The 18,485-nt window shown below is 49.0% G+C and overlaps 1 protein-coding gene across 1 annotated transcript; it reads left to right on the forward strand.

Annotated features, from left to right (window-relative positions):
* The first annotated feature begins 12,235 nt into the window (after nt 1-12,235).
* Nucleotides 12,236-15,054, forward strand: LOC122374219. The gene is made up of 2 exons (XM_043352832.1): nt 12,236-12,301; nt 13,411-15,054. The coding sequence occupies exon 2, from the start codon at nt 13,423-13,425 to the stop codon at nt 14,452-14,454; it is 1,032 nt and encodes a 343-aa protein (XP_043208767.1). The 5' UTR covers nt 12,236-12,301; nt 13,411-13,422; the 3' UTR covers nt 14,455-15,054.
* Nucleotides 15,055-18,485: the final 3,431 nt, after the last annotated feature.

Raw genomic sequence — 18,485 nt, forward strand, 5'->3', positions numbered from 1 at the left:
TTCTTTTCTCGACAATGGGAACAATGCTCGTAGCTGGTATCTACCTTGATCTCTCTTGGAGCCCAGGAACCGCAAAAGCGACCAACAGCTTACTTCATGGAGTGGGTACACATGTATTTTGGTAAATTTAATCATGCTCCACGAAATAAGATAAATAATATTTTTCTGTTCGAATGAAATTTGTAGTTAAATTTTAGACCTTGCGCGACAAAAATGAAACTTATTGAAGAGGACATTCATTGAGTGCATCATTTTATTGATTTAGGATCAACTGGGGTGGGTGGCCCGAACCTCCCGGTTAGGACGCCATAATGTGCGTAGCATCTCAGCTCATAATCTTGCAAAATAGCTTCAAATTGTCTATCCCAGTCTTAATTTTCATGCTTTTAACTTTATGTTAGCGATGGTCTGACATCATTAAACGAGCCTGGTTCAAATTTATCACGAATTTCCTGTATGAAACGTGTTTTACTCGAAGAGGACAAAAACACTTTATCATCGCTCATTGTCAAAGAAGACTGAGGAAGATTTTGGAAATCGCCGTGGGTTATATAACGGAATGACTGCTACCAGTTTACGCGGTCAAATGTGTAAAAATACGCAACACTTCTTCAAAACTGCGATGGCCCATACCTCCAGGGGGCTCATACCTCCCGGGTCACCCCTAGGTGATGTTGGGTGTGAGTCAGGATATGACATATATCTGACACGAACTCCCGTAAACACGGGAGAGAATGCTGCAGAGCGCACTGCTGAGTTTCAAGTTATAGAAATGCAGGCGGCTATCGCTCGTGCCGAGTTGAAACTAATTCCAAGCCCTGCGAGCCCACGCATGAATGAAAATAGCGGATTAGGATATATCTAGAAGTTTATGAAGCTTCGGATATAGGTATCGCTTAGCATTCACGAATAGGTACTGTTGCGAAGAAGCTCAGCCGTGATCCAACCATTTACATCATGAGGCCTGGATTTTTCAATGGTCCGCTAATTGAAATTGACCGAGAGGCGGCGGATTCATTGGTCATTGTGAGACGATTTCCCACAGCGTCCGATACTAGGTATGTTATGTATACTTAGGCGTCGCTGTTCGGAAAGGAGCCTAAACAACTGCATTAAAAAATACTGTCTTAATTGCCCACTTCAGAGCAAAGGAGCGGAATACCAAGTTTTGTTTTATACCTACAGACTTTGAATGCCCCTCAACAGCGGTTAATAAGCATTAAGCATTGCCTCTCCTAGATCCGTTTTGGCTATAAACGATTCATGCGCCAACAGCAAATGCTCAAAATGAAACTTACATAACCACGACGGGCAATTTGTCTCAGCATGGCCATCTATCAGAAATCAGAATACATCTCAAAGTATTGGGGGACTCCCTATCACATATTTCTCAAACGCTGCTGAACGCCGAATAGAATTGCGCAATAAGATGTCTTCAGCGGCGTTCTTAGCAGGCTTTTCAGCCGATCGACAGAGATGAGGCGGCCGATTGCCATCGCCGACTATTTTTTGGTCGGGGGATCCGGAGGAAGCACGGCGCGTGCGGCGCTGCGTCGGCGTCGACTCGGCATGTCGTCGGCGGCGACGGCGGCGGCTGATCGTCGGCGATTTGTTTGGTATTGACCGCGGTACGAGCGTGCCGCCGCTGCCGGCGGACGGCGGACTCGAGAGGGAGTCCGGAGAGACCATAACACCGTCAGCAGATGAGGGATAAGAGGAGGGTGTCCTCCCTCCATGGAGAGGGAAAAGGTGGGACGGGGCGTAGGCGCCGACCCAGGGGCTGGATATAACCGGATATGAAGGAACGCAGCGACGGGATATGACAGAGATGATGAGACTTTGTGGATAATGGTGGGCTCAGGTCCAACAAACCTGCCGACTAAATGGGAGGCGGAGGACAGTCGGTGGGACGATCAGAACCGACAGACAATTGGCGTGATGTCTAATGGACGCGGCAGACACGTCTCACAGAAGCATCAAAGGCTAGACAACACTTTCCACGACATAGGGCGGTACGATTGGAGGCATGGATAGGGTATGTTTTGATGATAAACTAGAGCTACACTGAAAACAGTTTAACCCAGGGCCGGCGAGTAAACCGGTGTTTCGCGGGTACCCCTATCCGCAACCATTTTTAACCACCCTCCCAGGAGTCAATTTAGGACACAACACTTTCGCAATTCACTCTGGAGAGTAGTAACCCTCCACGACTATTCGCGCACCAGTGGCTCGCGACCCCTCCATCGAAAGGTATTCATCGACGCCTACCTGGCAGCAGCGCCCCACAAACCCCTAGGAGATGGAGTTACCCTCCACGCCTACCCTTCGCCGACCAAATCACGAGGGCCAAAAAAACTCCCACGCTTGAACATATTTGCGGGAAAATATCTATATTATAGCAATCTCACACCTAGAAAACATCGGTGAGAAAGTTTCACATCGGTGGGAAACGTCAAATCGAATTCCCATAGAAATTTCGACATGACTCAGTCACCGGCAGCCATGCAGACCGCCCGAAATCAAGAAGATGTGTCGCCGCTGCTTTCGTGACCTATATAAGAATCAAAATTGTCTCACTTGGTAGTTTCGGAAGAAAAGGCGTTGCCAATCGTCCCGTGATGAATATTGCAGAGGTTTTAAAGATGCACCATAACAATTGTACTTTCGCCCCCACTTGAAAACCGCCAAACAATGTGCCAACATATCATTGGTTCAAAAAAAAGTTAAAAAATTGTTGTAATTCAAAACTGTATGAGACAACGCCATCTAGTTGTAACAGTAGATCCAACTCCTTCAGGGCAGGTTATGTAAAGGTTCGCCATCCACGGATACGCGTTTACGATACCTCGAGTAGTTCCAACTCTTTCAGTGAGGGCTATGCCAATGACTCGACACCCGCGGGGACAATATCCGGTGCTGAGTAGCTACCTTACTGCAGACTGTGGGTACGGTGCATATTTACGAGTAATAAGGCAGGCAAGTCTGCTTACCCTCTAGCTAGAATCTAGACATGGCGAGTTAATACACATATACCACCCGCAGAGCAACGCTTAATTCGCCAGCTTCGGGTAAAATTGTTTTCAGTGTATTCATATGTGGTCTAATAGCACAACAGTTGTGGCTATCGCGGCAAGAAGTCCCACAAATACACAAAACTACTCTTGCTAGTCTTGCCCCATTGCATGTAGGGGAGAGCGGGGTCAAATGTAACACGGGGCAATTATAACAGTGTTAATAATTCGTAAACTTACCAATAGAATAAGCTGATGTTAAGACCAAAAATGCGTAATTCTATGCTGCCATTCCTAACGGAGTTTGAAGCGAAAGTGCCGGGTATGTCGATGGCTGTGCACAGTAATGCGTTTTTGAGGGCATTTTGTAAATTTTATGCCAATATATTTGATTAGCTCATTCGCGCCATTGAAAAGCTATCGACTTCAGACTTTGTGTAAGCGTTGACAGGTTTGTTGTCCATAAATTGAAAGCATTAACCCGCGCCCCGTTGGGCTCTGCCGAGCAACGCGCCCGGTTGGGGGGGGGGGCCATTTTGGCCCCCCCCCTAAGATCTCGAGAACCACGCAACATAGCGACAAGCGGTAAACGGCGTTGGATAGCCCCAACGGGGAACTACCTTGTGACCCAGTTTTATTGACCTAGGTCAAACCGATGACGTCACAGGTCAGGTCAAAGGTCCAATTTTCACCGTTTACAGGCACTTCAAGAAATGCGTCGTAAAAACGAGTAAAATGCATTTCATTGAAAATCATCGATGGGGAAATGTTCTTCAAACACATATTTTGCTATTTGAGGTCACTGATACCAGGTCAGGTCACAGAGGTCAGGTCACGGGGGGTCACAATATGAAAGTTTCGTGTGATACATGTTTTATGGTCCATTTTACATGACAAATGCGATTATATGGGTCAGGCAGCCTTTGGGGCCAGCTTAGATCACGTTTTGGTCAAGGTCAGGTCAAGGTCAGGTCAAGGTCAGGTCAAATTAGGTCAAATTTCAAAGTTAATATTTTTGCATAAAATGGGTATCGAATCGATGCAGCTCGTCACGGGGAGTTCAATGGTGGTCTTTGTTTTGCCGTACGTGGTCTAGAATTGCTAAAAATTGAGTTCAAAAATTTGACGTCATCATTTTTGAACAGTTTTTTCGCTATAACTTGGCCAAAAAAACGAGATATCGATCTGAAATTTGGTATGTATATAGAAGAGCGCTAGGACTATCACATATATTCAGGTTTTTTCGAAATTCGGAAAAATTTTGCATTTTTTCAAAGTTTTTCTAAAAAAATTAATTTTTTGAATTTTTTTTGTCAAAAACCAAAAATTTTGAAAATCCGAGATAGCAGTTTTGTAGCGCCGCTTTTTGTCTACTAGACCATATAAAGAACTTTGAAATTGCTTAATAACTGTAGATTTGGTGAGCGTTTCAAGATTGCATGTTTTTTGCTCATTTTTGCTCGAACATGACCTCAGTTTGACCTCAATAACTCCTGACCTAAGGTGACCTAAGACTTGAAATTTGGTGTGAAGGTGTCAAATTGATGCCCGGGAAGGTACTGAAAATTTGGCGGCGCTGCGCGCCGCCGTTTTCTTGCTATTGAGGAAAAACCACAGGGGGGGGCCAAAATGGCCCCCCCCAACGGGGCGAGGGTTAAATGCTGTATATGCAACATCTTTTTGCGCCAGTTTCGTCTAATAGCCGCGACGGGGACAATTGTAACATTTTTGCAGGGGTCAAATGTAACAGGTTTAGGTCAGTGGCCATTAGGTCAAGGTCGTCAAATTTTCCAGGGAGATGAACCATTGCCAGAAATAAGAGAACTGTAGATTTTGTCTCAATCGGCAGCTTTTTACACGATTTATTTGCGAAAACCGAGGTAGAAGAGGTCCATCCAACCCCTGTAAAAGTGCGAGGTTTTAAGCCTTTTTCCTGAGAAGAACCGTACCTACCAAGTCTGGGAAGATGAACAAGTGTTCAAATACTTTTGTTAAATCAAAGTTTTGGAAAGAAATTGTGTTGCTGTAGCCTGCAAGTTAGCATGTTACAATTACCCCGGGTGGTGTTGCTTTTGACCCCGCATCTGGGGTGAATTGTAACAGCTGAACTGACTTTTTCGGACAACAATTTTGACCCGAAAAAGATGTTATTTCGGAAATGTTTTAACTGCATTTTAAAGACAAAACATCATAGTTTCTGAAAATAAAAAAAAGGTCTATAACTGCAAACATGTTTGCACCAGATGATGAAATGCAAAAAAATGTTACCATTGACCCCGTTCTCCCCTACCACGTGAATAGAATGACTCGGCCGATGTTATTTCCACCTTACTCCCCGTGGGTATAAACAGCCAGGATGTCTCTCTTTCTCTCTGGGGAGCTGCTGGTTTGGTGTATTTTCCTGCCGCTCATCATGCTGTTTCTGCAGCCGGGTCCGTCCGACCTACAAAAACAGCCGGTCTGCGCTGACCCAGCCGGAGAGCCGGGCGGGACGGCAGGCTGACTTCGCTGTGTCCTCCGCCGCTCAGTCACACAGCTCAGAACCAACAGCGAACAGTTTCCAACTCAGCTCCCGGACCTGGGAGCTAGAACTCCGTGTGGCGCCCAGAGGGCCGACAGTTATCGAATGTTTGAGTTGGAGTTTGGGCCGGAGTTTCAGTTCTGTGAAGCTGGAGCTGGCATTTGAAGCGTAGTCGGTGCGCTGAGGGATTGCCGCCTCGGTTTGAGTATATATCAAATCTAAAATGTGTTACGAGGGCACATGTTTCGTAGCACGTTTGAACGTTTGGATACAATTGTTTTGTGAGTTGTGTAAGTGGCATCTACTACCCGAGCTAACGTTCTGCAAATAAACAATTGTCTGATTTTCAAAGTAATTTCAGCATATGGAATCCTGCTCCAGGCGGTCTTTGAATTAAAGGGACACTCCCACCTTAACATTAGTTTTGAGTTGAGATAGCCAAATTGGTGGCCATGGCCTGCAAATACCGGTTTGGGCACTCACAACATCGACAAATGCTTTAATTCGGAGATATTGAATTTCAAACTTGCAGTTTTCGGATTCTAAGGGGCTAGTGCATTGGTATGCCCCTTTAGAATTTGTAACGTCAGCGGAGATCTAACGATTTTTAAATCTTTTACTAAAACGTTTGGTAGCACGCGGTGGTATATGCTGCTTTGCGCGCAACAAATGCCGCACTTTCAAATAATGTCGCTAGGAACAGCGGAGATCCCAAAAAGTAAACAAAAGTAAAAGTCTAATATCTTGAAAACCGGTGAATATTTTTCGATGAAATTTGGTAGATATTCGTTTTCGCTCTTTCTGAACCGAGCGACATCACTTTCGTGCCAATTCATTAACTTTTTTGAAGGTGGGAGGGTCCCTTTAAAGAAAGCTATCGGAACTGAAATCCAGATTTTGCCAGAAAACGTTTGCCCTGAATCGCAGCAATCAGTTTAGACCAATTTCACCAGATTAGGGAGAATCGTAATGGCAAAACTTTGTGACCACGCTGGCCGCAAGGCTCTGTGGTTTTCTGAAGTTCAGTCTCATAACTTAGTTCATTTATTCGCGTTCGCCATTTAGAAGCTGCATTGTTATTTCGAGGAAGGAGCAAATGCTTCCCTCAAACTCTTCTCTACAAACATCGAATCATGGCCTACCTGCTCAGCAGCGCACATTTCACATTAAAGAGGGTATAGTCGAATTGGTATAGCTGGCAGCTGCCATGTTTCAAGTTCGAATTGGTATAGCTGCCATGTTTCAAGCAATACACGAATCCCCTCCGACCCTCAGCTTACGCTTCACAAGACGGATGACGGAGGCACCCAACACCCTCGTGCATTTACGATTAACCACCCATCATTGTTTAGGATGAACAGGCGTAGAAAGTCGAGCAATCGGTATCCGCGAAGGTTTATTAAAAGGTTAAGCCTCTGGTGACAAAACAAGACCATCAATATGCCCCGGCCTTCATTGGGGCACATCTATTCAGGGCGTCAATCACTGGTAAATTGACAGCGATATAGACGAATCGGTAGAGGACACCATACATCACTCGCCATGGGGGCGGCTAGGATTTTCGGACCGAGAAATGACGTAGCGCATGAAAATAAATTGTAAAATAAAAATAAACATCAAATACAAAGTGAACTGATTAGATCACAGGATCGTACTGTAGTAACACCAACAGCTCCTTATAATATTTTAGCTTTTCATTTGCTCAGAAGCTCGTGTGACAGCTATATGATAGAATGTAATTTTCTGTATAATTAAAAACGTTCAATTTTATAGATACCCTGCATTGAATTTCGAAATATATACTTGACCACCTCGCCTGTAATTTTATTAATTCTCCGCTACTTAAAACAACAGCATGGTTAACCCAACACTCCTGAAAACCTAGCCGCATCGCATCGCCTGATCATGTCCTCCGACCTGGTGTCTATCAGCTCTGGCCGCCTGCCCCCTACTCTACAGGTGCCCTGTCTTTCCCCGGGGGGACCTCGCCGTCCCGTCGCCCGGTCAGCACACTGCCCCGGGCGCCGCTCTCGGCCTCAGGAGAGCAGGGATCGATCCGAGGGCCGTCGCGCCGCGCCGAGCCGGGAGGCGCGTGGTCTCTCCCTCCTCTGCTCTGGGCGGGAGAGCGGTCGAGGGGGGGGGAGCGGAGGAGCGGAGGGCGCGGTGGGAGGGGAGGGACACATCCAGGGTGAACAATAGTCGCCGGGTCTCTCAGGAAGTGCGCCTACGACGCGACTGTCAATGGGAAGTTAATTGTCCGATGATCAGACAGGGGAGCATTGTTCTCACATCCTCAATAGGGAAGAGGCTCCAGAGGCTATTGTCATTTGTGCATGCGAAGGAGAGAAAAGGAATTTCTCCATCAGCAGGAGAATTAAGAATTATATCGTTTTATAGGCTTTGCTTGACATGAGTTTGATTGCCAGTACAGCGACTAACAACCGAACTTGGAAAGATGACTGTCGACTGAGTACCTAAATAAAAACAAACACCTTATCTGAACGCACGTCGTAAGCAGAGCAAAGAAATGTGGGCATGTGAGGAGCCCAGCACGATTGATCTGGCGTAAGATGACTTATAGCTTGCGTGCTACGGAAAAGACTACAGAAAAGACATAGACAAAGCACGGCGCGATAGTTGCAGTGGCAGCGGCGGTTCAGTCTCACAGCGCTGGTCTGAGAGCACTCAGTAAGACGCAACAGCATCCATGACAATGAGAGATCACAGTGAGAGTGACACTATACAGGTAAACAGTAATCGCCACGCCATGTGTGGATCGCCCATGATCGTAAATACATACATACATACATACATACATACATACATACATACATACATACATACAACAGTTACCTTTTCAATGATGTGTCACTCTGCTATGCTGAATGTTAACACATGTCCATAATCACGTCTTTATTTCAGTTTCAAATGATCACCATGTACCCAAAATTATTTCATATATTGCTCCGGAGTTCTTTTGAGAAAAGCAGAGGTCAGAGGCACATGCCATCGCATACCGCATGCCTCCCCCCTCTTTCCGCCGCGTTATGGAATCATGATTACCTCGCTATGTGCCGGTTATTAGACCTGCAGGTCCGGACACAAAGAAACTCGTTCACCTCTCGCCCTTGTGAGCTGACTTTGTTGCTCTTGTCCCTGGTACACTCGGGGGCAGATTGATGTTCCACCACTCCCTACCCATCGGGCTCCCATGGCTCAGCACTGGCTGCTGCCAGTGGCAGCACTGGCAGCACTGGCACGGCAGGCAGTGCTGATCAGTGCTGAGGGCAGGCAACACTGGTTGCTGCCAGTGCTGAGCCATGGGAACCCGATGCAGGGCAGGGAGTGGCGGAACATCAATCTGCCCCCGAGTGTACAAGAAAAGCTGCATTATCGATAAGCTAAACCAAGCTGTGGTCAACACCTCATCCCCCTGTATTGACTTTGTGCCGGCCGAAACAGATCACTGAGTCAGCGGGTCGCGTCACCTCCGAATCTGGCCGTGCGGGGAGCCCCCGCGGTGTTCCGTGAGGTCAGCTTCGAAGCACGCCACCCCGAGCAAGCCAAGTCCGCACGCGCTGAGCTGAGACCATTAACCGATAAATATTTGTCTCGAGACCTCATCATGGATCCGCCGACGGGGCTTCAGATGGGAAATGGGGTTACATCGGCTCTTGGTAGCAGGGCTGCGGAGTCGGAATCGGAGTCGATCAGAGTCGACAGTTCTGCCCGCGGAGTCGGAGTCGGAGTTAACGCTGCATGGCTCAATGTCATGCACTGCACCTGTTTGATGATACTGCGCTCGAAATTAGATTTTGTCGAAAAAAGGCCATTTTGCTGTTTTGGACGAACGTTTTCAGCGAAAGAAGCAGAAGACGGTGAATTCCCCAGAACCTGCCTTTTAATTCTGCATGTTATAATGCATATTCGTAGTGCAAAGCCTTGGAACGCACAAGGGATCGTTTCAGGCAAGATAAAAACATCTCCATTATTAACATCAATATCACCCGGAGTCGGAGACGGAGTTGGAGTCGGAGTCGGAGTCGATTTTCGAAGCCGGCGTCGGAGTCGGAGTCAGAGTCACCCTAAAATCCATCGACTCCGCAGCCCTGCTTGGTAGGTTATCAGGCTTGTTTTGGGGTTGCAGATGGAGTTCCAGAAATATGCGTAGAAAAGAACCTGTCATTGCGCTGTAGAGTGGTACCTATAGGCATACCTACCCATTTTCATATTTCCACTAGGTACACTGTAAAAATGTGAATTCAGTGAATATGATGGTGGCTTTTCTATCTATTGCGGTCAGGGTGTAATCTACCCTACCATTAGCCAGCTAACATTTGGACACAATCGAGAAATATCATTCAAGCGTTAGTCACTCACTGCTGTGTGATGTGCTAAAGATATCGGCACAATGTCTTCTGAGCATCCGTGGGTGAACAAGCACCGCTGTACCTACTATCTGCGCAGCAAACCTGTGCACCATGAAATGCACCCTTGCACCATGAGGACGATCTTGGCAGGCGGCCAAACGGTCAGTGGTCGCTGGTCAGACACCCTTGGTTTTCACTGCCACGTAAGTACGTACAAGAGCGGATACAGTCATTCGATGTCGCGAGGACCAAACAAAAGCTAATACGAACAATTTTGACTTATGAAATTATGACATAGTTAAAATAATTCGCAAGGCTAGCGAGGTAAGGCGCAAAGGTGCTTGACTTGCTATTCTCTATCCACATCACAAATTTGGTAGGCAGAACCACGCACCAAACTACGATTGCCATTTTCCAAACACGAGCGTCTTTGTAAGTAAACAAAACAAAGCCCTGTCCTGTGCGGGAACGTCCAGCACCACAAACTAGCAAGAGCTGCCAGATTGACTCAGCCTGCAGCCGGCACGTCAGCTGTTGACGTCACGAGGGGTGGCGGTCACCTTATCGCCCCGGGGCATTCCCTCGGAGTCCCGCTCGGGGGACGAGCCGGTCTCCGCCGTCAGAGCGCGGTTCACACTGTAAACTGAGTGACGGTCGTCCCAGTTTACAGTCCTCCGATCGTGGTGATCGGGAAACGTGTTCCTTTCCGAGCACTCGTCAGCCACCAGGGCTCATGTCGCCCTCGCTTCCTCGCCTTCTGTTTTCCTCCAAAGCCTTGGTGCCGATGAATAGAAGTGTGTATTTACAAATTTCAGATTTTACTAATGTACATCACACACGGACGTTTGACGGTATACAAAAACTACGCGCATGCGCTAGACGGTCTATCTAGTAACATGCGACATGCGCAGCGTGTGTGCGCGGATATACGAGTATACATAAGCAATGGCGCACCGACACATGCGCAGCAGGTGTGCGCGGCTGTAGGGAACTCCTACACTACCCCCTCCCTAGACGGGTCGCGAACGTGACGCGTCGAGATCGGTCTGGAGGCCGTACTTCGCGATCGGGGCGTGAGCGCAGGATGGATCGCAGCGGAGCTGGTTCCGGTGTTGCTGCCCTTGGAGATGGGCGTTCTGCAGGCGGCGTGTCTTGCGGCAGCAGCTCCATGCTGTCCGACTGAGCAGCTGATGGTGGCACAGTCGCAGAGGCAGGAGACTGCTGCGCAGGTTGGTGTGGCGTCTCTTCCGGAGACGCAGGCTCGCAGTGGTTGATGTTGCTGGTTAGCGCGCTGGCGGCTACCGGCTGCTTGTTGGGTGGAGCTGGCGTCGGCGTTGGTTGCTTCGGTAGGTTGCCGCGAGGAGATGCGCTGAGTGAGGCGTCAGCGTCGATCTGGTGCTGCTTGGCAGTCTTCGTGTTCCGCACGAAGAGAAGTGTTGCGGCGGCAGATGCTTTTGCCCGGCTGCACGGAGATTCGCAGCGGCGGGCCTTGTTACCGAAACGCTGGTGGTACCAGCAGACAGAGCTGTCTGGGTACGTCGGCGTCGGAGGGCGTGACGGGAGAGGCGTCTGACGGCTGCGATGTCGACCTTTGTTGCGGTGGGAGAAACTGCACGGCGCTTTGCAGCGACGCGCTCTGGCACCGAAGCGCTGGTGGTACCAGCAGATCTCGTAGGTTGACGGATGCGCTGGCTTTACAGGGCGGTTTTCATGGCGTCGTTGATGCTGGCTTCGGCCAAGTTGCGATGCTGCGCCTTTGAGTCGACGCTGGGTGGCCTCCATTTGCTGTACTCGGACGATGAGGGTCGCGATGGTGGCTAGCAGGGCTGTGAGCCGACCTGCTGCCTCGGGTTCGGGTGCCGGCGAGCTGAAGCTGGTTGCGGGAGGAGCGGTGTGCTGCCGGGTGGCTTCGCTCAACTCCATGGTGTGGTCCACGAGTAGCCCGGATCACGTCGGGGTCACCAGTGTAAACTGAGTGACGGTCGTCCCAGTTTACAGTCCTCCGATCGTGGTGATCGGGAAACGTGTTCCTTTCCGAGCACTCGTCAGCCACCAGGGCTCATGTCGCCCTCGCTTCCTCGCCTTCTGTTTTCCTCCAAAGCCTTGGTGCCGATGAATAGAAGTGTGTATTTACAAATTTCAGATTTTACTAATGTACATCACACACGGACGTTTGACGGTATACAAAAACTACGCGCATGCGCTAGACGGTCTATCTAGTAACATGCGACATGCGCAGCGTGTGTGCGCGGATATACGAGTATACATAAGCAATGGCGCACCGACACATGCGCAGCAGGTGTGCGCGGCTGTAGGGAACTCCTACAACACGGCGCCGGCAGGGACCGAGAGGTGGTCGGCAGCGGCGACCGGCGAGGAGTGACGAGGGAGTAAAGAAGGTAAGCATTCAGGGGCTAACTCTGGAACTGGCTAACCGACTGTTTGACGGAGCTGACAGCCCAGAGTACTATTTCCGTTATCTTCCCTGTTTTACGGTATTTTCTTCATCCGTGGAGATTGGAGATGCTACCACCAAACTTGTGGTATCGTTTATGAGATTGACTTTTACTTGCTCTGGAAAGAAAGTTCGAAAGCAGCTACAGGTCAAGGTTTTGACGACATTTTAAATAGGTACGCTTATGTATGTATGCTTGTGAAGAACCTCATTCACTTGTAATTGGGCTTAAGCCTGTTAGCGACTTTTGAAAATATAAGAATGCAGAAATATTGCGCTGCACATCGTTTTCCTTTAACCTGGCGGCCGCTGGGCCTCGGCGCCACCCGCCGGCCGCTGGGGGGGGGGAGGCATACAGTTGCCCCCCCTTGCTTCTGCGACGATGTCGTCGCAACGCGAAGAGATAGAAAAGCGAAACTTTGGACACATTTTCTTGATTACTTAGCCGAAGTTGTATCTGAATTTGGTGCCGATCCCCTTTGAAATGACGTCACAGTGACGTCAGACGTCAAATTATAGATTTGCGACTCTCAGTTTCCTCACGATATATCCGATATATGAGACCGAATATAAAGGACCGATTATTGGTCAGTAACTAGTTGGAAGTGTACTTGGATGTTTTAGGATGACAGCAGGTGCTGTCTGGTTCATTTACAGTTGAGTTTCATGCTCAGCGACGTGACGTCAGAAACGGTCCATATCAGAAAACGACAAAACTTTATGACGTCACTGTGACGTCATCTTAAAAGCTACGACCACCAAACTTTCTTCACACATTGCCTAGGTATTCATTTGAAGCTATGCCAAGTTTCACGTTCGTAGCTTATCAGGTTTCGGAGATATTCCACAAAACGTAAAGGGGGGCAACTTTATGCCCACCCCCAGCGGCTCGTGGGTTAAACTAATTCAGTCTCATCACAAAGAGACCGTCCAGTCCAACAAAAATTGTTGGAGTTGTCGATTGCTGAACTAAACGCATGTATATTGCATATGTTTACGTCTACCTATCCATTAATGAAAAGTTTAAACTGATAACGTTCTCCTTGTTTCCAGGCCGGGATATGTATGCCTGAGGAGGGCAGACAAGAGCAAGCGATGGAATTACAAAAGCCATCCGAGAGGGTGAATATGGCCGTTCAACTAATCACTGTGCTGGTGCCGATTGCGAAAAGCATCTGCCAATCATGGTCACGGAGCGACAAAGAATCCACGACATCGACTCAGGGCAGTTCACAGCAAAACACTCGCCCGATGGCGGCCGACGCCAGGACTGAGCGCAAACCGGCGGGTGCAGCGGCTAAAGCACAGGAGAAGCTGGTCGCGCAGGCACTTAAAGAGCGCGAGGCCTCAGGTGCCCTACTGCAGAAGGAACGTGAAGCCTCGGGAGCGCAACTCCAGAGGGAGAGAGAAGCATCGAGACTGGAAATACAACAGGCCAAACAGGAGTGCCGTCAAGAAATTGACAAAATTATTCATGAGAAGCAAGAATGCGTTGAGCGTATGAAGCGAGAAATGGAAGGCAAGATGCGACAGAAAAATGTGCTGGTGTTCTTACTGGGTTCGATGCTAGTATTGGCCACGTTTGCAGCCATTACGCTGTGGATGGGAACCCGAGAGACACCGTGTCCTATTGACGAGGACACGTTGAACGCTGAGAGGCTGGAGGTGGCTCGACAGGAGGCAGTTCGACAGGAGACCATCAGAGAGAGGCAGGAGGAGTGCAACGCTGAGATCGCCAGGGTGAAAGAGGAGGCGCAATCGCGCATCGACTGGCTGCAGAGACACATGTGGTACAACCAGGCGCTGTCAATGGCGCTGGTGATGGTGGTGACGGTGGCCGCCACGCGACGGGAACAACTCGTGAAAACAGTCGTCTCCACTCTCTTCACAATGCTGTGGATGGGCTGGCGCACTCTGGTAAAGTCTCACCCGCGATGGAACACGTCAGCTGGGCCTCGGCTTGCGCTAAGTGAAAACGAGACCCAGGGGGCAGAGACCAGCCTCGGTAGTGACTTTGTGAAGCGGACCGTTCGCCGCGGGGACCTCCTCCCTTACATAACCCCCTGGCAGCCAGCAGGGGTCACAATGACGCCGTGACAGTTGGCGGTCGCGTGGGTAGCGTGATGTGACATTTCGGCACGTGTGGCGGCGCCTATATGAGAGAGCGGGCGAGGTGGGGGGTCAGAGTCCGTCCTGACCGTTGGGCCCGCCAAGACGTCCGTCACCTCTACAGGGAAGCAGACTAGTCCATCCAAGATGGCGCGTCCGCTCTTCATTCTTCTCCTGGTGGCCACATCACTGTCTCTCTCCGCGGCTCTCAGCTGTCTGGAGTGCACCAAAGAGCGCATTGCAGAGTGCAAGCCCAGCGAGCCATCTAAACTGGCTTGTTTCCCCAAGGGACGCCAGACTTTGCCGTGCGCCTGCTGCAAGAGCTGCAGGAACGGTCTGGGAGAGAAGTGTGGCGGACTTTGGGGACTTGATGGTTTGTGCGCCGTGTATTTGTACTGCAAGCTGCCTCCTCTGGAGCCGGGTGAATATGACTTTGGCAGAGTGGGAATTTGCGCCTATCGGTGAGAGCGCCATTGTAAACTAGACTGCTGCCCAAACCGCTTGACTCGGACACACTGGTAACGTCTGTGTGTCCCTACCGTTTGCTTGGACCCATGTGCGATCAAATCTATCTCCGCATCGTCAAAACCTTGATATTATTCGTTCTATGTGACATTAGCTTACATACAGACATTTCACATTGAGCTAGTAGACGTGTGTTGCAGTCCAAGACCAGCTGAATGTTGTTATTTGGGGGGGGGGGGGTATCACAGTAAGGACACACGGGCTCGACGCTTATTCAGGTACAAGTTTAATAGTTAACACCTGTGAGGCTGGCAGCCATGGTCGACACTGTCAACCCAGCAGCCGGGTTAACCCGCGTCCCGTAGCGCTATCGGCGGTCCCAGCCACCCGTTCGGGGAGGGGGGGGGGGGTTGGCGTTCACACAAGATCTCGGAAAGTTAAGGTTTGGGACTCAGCACCCTACCACACTCTCAAACACAGATTCAACAGGGCGGTATCACTCGGTTGCCAGAAAAATATCATAGGGACGACGGTGATTCATAAAGCGACTAATCCTGTCGTCTAGCGACCAACACTGAGAGCTGTTTTGATTCCTTTTAAGCATATTAAGGGAATTGGTCTAAAACAACACCCTGATCATTTCTCCGAATATACCCCAAATACACTTTCTTTGAATATCACTCTGAAATTCTTCTAATATACCGTACACTGAGAACCTTTTTGATTCCTTTTGAGCATATTAGGGGTTTTGGTCTAAAACAACACCCTGATCATTTCTTCGAATATACCCAAACTATACCCTTGTTCTTTAAATAGCTCCCTTGAATTCTTCTAATATACCCTAGTAAGTACCGAAGAGGAAAGGAATATGATTCCTGTTCTATTCCCTGCGATACCCACAGTACACTCCTTTTAACCTACCAAAATACCCTTACATCGAAACCTCTAGTATTCCTTCTAAGCGTATAAGGGGAATATTTTGCAAACTATACTCGCATTATACCACGTAACACTCCCGTATTATTCTGTGATTTCCATCACTGATCTCAATGTATTCTTGCATTAGACCCCACATAAACCCAGAAGGGAAAATAATAATGCCCTAGGTATATTCGTCGTAGAACTTGCTCAGAAACTGTCTCATTACTCTCAGCTCCCTCGTCCGATTTCCCTTTATATATCGTAACACATCCAAAACGAGGGTTAAGGTTCTATCCCCAGCAGGGCGCGTATGGCTGAATAGCCCAGCGGGGCGCGGGTTAGTGGTCAGCAACACGTCCAGGGAGCGACTGCCCGTCCTCCTCGCCCGCCCGGCCGGCCAGTCCCGGCCCGCCGACCGGTCACCGCCGGAGGCGCCGAGCGGCACAGGTACGGTATCTGACAGTGGCGGCAGAGACTGTACACTAGGGTATATTAGAAGAATTCAAGGGAGGAATTTAAAGAATGAGGGTATAGTTTGGGTATGTTCGAAGAAAATGATCAGGGTGTTGTTTTAGACCAAAACCCCTGATATGCTTAAAAGGAATCATTTGAGGAATCATTTGAGTGTCTTAAGGGCATTCCGCCAGGAAAACGGCAGAGTTATAGGAGCATGACACACCATGATCAAAGGGAATAGAGAATCGTTTTGGTTTTCAGTGAACACGGACACTGAAACCAAACGGACATGCGCTATCGCGTGTGCTGTGGAAGGATTTCCCGTCTCGCCGACTTATATCGCCGTTCTCAGTGTGCATCTGACGAATGAGATCGGATAGAAGGTACTATTATCAGCAGAACTCCAGTTGCAGTACAGCTTAAACCTTGAGCCTTGACTTCAGGTATCAGGTATTGAATGAATGTCAGGAAAGGGCTGATGTAACATAACGTAGTTTAGGGTAAGCATAAAATAATTCCTATGAATCATGCACATAATCTTCCCAACCATCAACCTATGCTGACATAAATAAAAACATCAGAAGATATGGCAGTGAAAACATTCAACGCCAGTCACTGACTTTTCGGTTCTACATAAGGCTGGTTACATCTTCGGATGTAGGTTTCTCTGACGTGAACGCGGACCCACGACTGACAATACACAGCGCAATCATACTCGTATTTCATTTGATAGAAAAGTACAGTCAATGACAATGGTCAAAATGTCACACAGGCAGTCCGCTGATCTTTGACAGCTAAATGCGATGTTACAATGGAGGCACAGTGCGACATTCAAATTCAGCGTAAAAACCTGTGGCACAGGTCATTGTCAGTTAGATGTCGCTGAACCGTACTTACATAGCTTTGTTCCATGCAAGTCAACGTCATGAGACATTAGCCGTTTCCAGAGATAAGGTGCAGATTTGGTCAAATTAGGTGCATTCGCCAGATAGTCTGTCGTGGAAACGGCTATTATTAACAATGAAAGTCACAAGAACGGTGCGTTTCCTGTACATTTCAGCTCGTGACAACCTAAATCAGGGCCCCACACCACCAGCTGCATAAAAAATGTCCCACATAACAGCGTGACGGTTCGGCTGACATCCGTCTGTTGCGTAACGTGACTTGGAGAACTCTGGAGACCATAGAACATAGATCAGTCTATTCAGCCCATTCAGAACTAGCCAGCTTTACCAGCGCCTATGTCAAATTATAATCAATCAATCTGCTGAGACATTGCCTATCGCATTCTGAGATCCACATGCACAGGGCACACAAAACAGCCACAAAATATTTTTTTAAACGTTCGCCAAATTATGGTTGCGGAGTCGGCGTCGGAGTCACTGAAAAGCCGTCGATTTGACAGCCCTGCACAAAATATTGAACAAACATTTGTGACGGCTCCGCATCAAGTAACAGCCCAGCCAGCCTTCCCAGGTGGGGCCCACATGGGCTCTAAGTGGGCACCAAACTGGGACCCATCTGGGCTCCCCACCTTGGACCCAGATGGGAATGCCATGGGCGTCCAACTAGGCCCCATCTGGGCACCCCAGACGGGGCCCATGTGGGACCCATCTGGGGCCCGTATTGAGCTCCATATGGGCTTTCCCAGTTGGGACCCGCATGGGCAGCCCAAGTGGGGCGCATATGGGACCCAGCTGGGATATATGTATGTATATGGGTCCCACACGGGCTTTCCCAGTTGGGATTCACACGGACACATGCAAAAAGCGCACATGGATTTTAATTGGGATTTGGTACCTAGCTTATGTCGTCCACTTTTTCCGTATGAATCCCCCCCCCCAAAAAAAAAACAATGTGGTCACACGTGGGAGAACCGCGTACCCTTTGCCTCTCACCAGATCCCCAGAGATTGGAACTCCAGACCTATGGCACATGATGCGGGGACCCTAACCACTATACACTACGCTACCACTGCAGGTGGGTGGCCGGCGGAGAGAACGGAAGCGTGGATGCGTACCTATTGCGAAAAAGGAGAAGAGTTTGTAACGATAGTGTAAAGGCCCGAGCGGTCCGTCAGCGCCGTATTGCGTCTATTTATAGTCACCAACTGCCAGCGCGGCCGCCCCACCACACAACGAACGCCGGCGACACAGTATCAGCGACCTCGCAGGGAC

The sequence above is a fragment of the Amphibalanus amphitrite genome, unplaced genomic scaffold, assembly GCF_019059575.1.
Source record: "Amphibalanus amphitrite isolate SeventyFive unplaced genomic scaffold, NRLGWU_Aamphi_draft 000039F_arrow, whole genome shotgun sequence".
Classification (NCBI taxonomy): domain Eukaryota; kingdom Metazoa; phylum Arthropoda; class Thecostraca; order Balanomorpha; family Balanidae; genus Amphibalanus; species Amphibalanus amphitrite.

What these genes read in the sequence shown, in the direction of transcription:
- LOC122374219 (XM_043352832.1), top strand. Translation starts at nt 13,423, where the DNA reads ATGCCTGAGGAGGGCAGACAAGAGCAAGCGATGGAATTACAAAAGCCA.